Raw genomic sequence first — 3,275 nt, 5'->3', positions numbered from 1 at the left:
GGGGGGGGGCACTTGACTAACATTAGGCCTCCAAAACTACGAAAGTATGATTCTCCAGCTTCAGTGGGTTTGTTTTCAGGTACACTTACTAAGCAGAATAGCCAAAAGGAAAAAGTACTCCTCAAAATAAGGCAAAAATGTTCAAATATACATGGATAGCACAGTATTCAAGTCAAAACATCTCTCTGTCATGCAAAGAGGGGAATTATTCTGACGTAACCATTTCTTCATACAATTACAGCTCATACATCCTGAATTTTCTTCAGGTTTTGACAGTTCAGGTACCAACTGCAGTTGCTCAATGGCTGCTTAACTCAGGTCTCTGATTAAGTACCTTGTTTCTGGAGCCCATGCAGTCAGTTATGCAACCATTTGTAGCCAAGTAGCTACTTTAAGCTAAGTCATGTTGCACAGTATTAGACCAAATATGCTTGTTTTCTTCTACTGGCAACAGTACTTTCTGTTTAAATAGGAAGGCCTCTTAGTAAGAAAAGCCATCATAGTTTTTTCTTAGCAGCAGCAAGAAAAGGCTTGCTGTTCTGGAAAAAGGGCCCTGACCACTCATTCCCAACAAGTAGGAAGATGGAGGATTCTTCACTAGAAACACCTCTCTCAAYTCTTTATCTGTCATTGCAGTGAGTAGTAGTTTCCCATGAAATAAGCTGGAGGGTACCAAAGTAGACTTCTTGCATATTTGYTCTCCCTCAGTAGTTATACTTCTAAGGAGAGCTATTATGGCCAACACCAGATTATCCAGATAGGAGTGAAAGGATTAGGCACGTGATTAGCATTGACTGGTGCAGCCTAGTGGCAGAGGAGTGGCTCTTGTCTCCTATTCCTAACTTTCTCCCTAAATGAAAGTCTTTAGGATAGTCTAAGTCTGGGACAGCTTAGGGGAAAATACACAAGGAGAAGTCTCAACAGGAAAGATAACATAGCTATTATCAATAATACGTGACAGATCCATTCTGGTGTGGAATCTGCACTGGAATATTAGGAAAGTGCCTGAATTCAAATTTCAAGATTCATGTCTGAACACAGAGCGAAGGAAGGTTAGGTCAGAGTTGTTACTGGCAGCATCTCCAGAAAAATCAGAGTATGCRGTTCAGTACACTGCAGCTGTCATTCCTAGTAGAACATCAACTTTTTTCTCTATAGTATCACAGCTGCCTTTTTTTATCCAAATCTGCTTGTCCAACTACAGAACTGGACAGATCAGCTTAAAAACAGCTGTTTGCTTTGTCAAAAAAGYTGTCTGAGAGGCCTTTCCTTTGTTTGCCCCAGGACAAAATGTTTCATGAACACATAATATAAGCCTCTGAACGAACTGCAGCAAAGATGCAAAAGTATGCAAATCTGAATTATTTAAGGCCAGTGACAGTAGCCGTGCACCTCATCCAAAAAAAATAAAATAAAATAAGGAAGGAGGGTTTTTGGTGTTTCCAAAAAAACATGCTATCACAATGGCACAGATTAACAAATGCTTGAAGTATAAACAATTACTGAGACTTTTCTCATCCTCCTATCAAAGGATGCTATGTCTGAGATGCATGTACTTGATTATTTAGTCTTTGGACAAGACTTATTTATCCTCCTATGACCCAAATAGTTAAAATGTCTGTAAGATTTAAAAGCAAGAGACAACCGAGTGAATATTGCAGTTTGTTAAAAGCACAGTATATAAGATTTTATGTTTATTTTATTGCATCACTTACCTAAAAGAAAGTATTAAACTGTCTACCATGATCCTTTAATGCAAAGTGTTTTGAAGTGAAAAGTATTCTTCGGTGTGTTAAAACACGATGAAGATCGCACACAAATCCTACAGAAAGGAAGAGAAAAACATGCAATGCTTTATTCAGTGTTTTCCAGGATGGCTTTGTAACTAGAGACAGGCCTACATTAGTCATGTCTACCCAAACTCCTGTAGTCTACAGCAATTCAAACCGAAACTTCAGTTTATGCTAAACGAATAAGACAGGACACATTCAATTTTAGTCAACAAGACTTCAAAAGTGTCAAAGTACTTTGCTGAACAGGAATGGAATGCGAAATCTTGACCTGAATCTCAAGGGTGCAAAAACCAGTATTAAATTCGCTTGCTGTTTTATCTCACATTCCTTATAAGTCACTTCAGTGGCCTTATGCCTTTTCTGCCACCACACTGAAGATTTTCTTTTTAACTTTTTTCATAGCAAAGTTTATTTTATTGACTTGTATTAATAGAATTCATAAATTTTAAACTGAGTTACCAATTTCTACTGTATAATAATATTATTAATACACTCTCAGAATATTTCATGAACAATGCAAGGATGATTCTGTTGCAAGGATACAGCCTGAAGAAAAATTAGGGAAGATCAGTATTGTTCTCTCTCTATTACAGATGGCAAATTGAGCCATAATGAAGTTAAATGCCTTGCCTACAGGAAATCTGCCCCCAGGAAATCTGGGCTTAAACAACATTCTGAACCCATATTCAACTAATCCTTATTTCTGAATTGTATCATTGCATCATGACTGCTGCAAATGCATGTAGAAGCTCTACTAGGCCTTGAAAATGTTATTACCTCGATATACCTCACTTATTTGGATAGATTCTCAGCTGTTTAGACACCTGGCATCTTGGTTTGGTAAAACTATTATCATATATTGAGCAACTAAATTGCTGCAACCAGATTCTTAACAGGAAAGAAAACCCTGCAGTAATGATTTCAAATAAACCTGGGGGTCAAGGAGGGGAAATAAAACACTATCGGGACTCAACCTAAATCCATACATTTCAGAATTTAGTCGCTGTCTGTATCTTGCCATTTACAAACGGTTACATACTGAAATGCAATGCAGTGAACAGAAACAAGAGAACGTTGCTGTTAACAGAAAAAGAACTCTTCAGCTCCTTTCAGAYAGCTAAATAATCAAAAGTTGCCTAGAAAGGAATAAGGCTTATGAGATTTTCAAGAAAAGTAAACTAAAAATTTGCTGCTAGAAATGCGGATTAAATAGAGGTAACTAAATAAACTGCATATCTCACAAAAATAAAAATTAAAAAAAACAAAGGACAAACTTGCATTTATTTTAAGCAAGCACATAATACTTCTAATGACTTTAAAAGAACATTCCTTTTATGGTTTTTCTTTCTTTCTTTCTTTAAGTCATGAGAAAGCAAGCATAAGAGCTCAGCTAAACTTTATCCTTTCTTCCTGCAGTTCCGTGGTTGTCAGAAGATCTAAGAGCCTCTCTCAAATTTCTTCATCAATTTCACTGCTTATAAC

At 36.9% G+C, this 3,275-nt stretch overlaps 1 protein-coding gene across 1 annotated transcript in view; it reads right to left on the bottom strand.

Annotated features, from left to right (window-relative positions):
• The window catches only part of THSD4 (thrombospondin type 1 domain containing 4), a 359,658-nt gene extending 357,832 nt beyond the window's left edge, over positions 1–1,826 (bottom strand). Inside the window, exon 1 of the mRNA XM_085303323.1 lies at positions 1,716–1,826. Within this exon, the coding sequence (XP_085159449.1) occupies positions 1,716–1,744 (29 nt within the window). The 5' untranslated portion in view covers positions 1,745–1,826. The remainder of the gene's footprint in view (positions 1–1,715) is intronic.
• Between the last annotated feature and the right edge of the window lie 1,449 nt (positions 1,827–3,275).

Source organism: Rhea americana, unplaced genomic scaffold, assembly GCF_003343005.1.
Source record: "Rhea americana isolate MKP2758 unplaced genomic scaffold, rheAme1 scaffold_2, whole genome shotgun sequence".
NCBI classification, from domain to species: domain Eukaryota; kingdom Metazoa; phylum Chordata; class Aves; order Rheiformes; family Rheidae; genus Rhea; species Rhea americana.
This window is presented reverse-complemented; position numbering and strand designations above follow the sequence as displayed.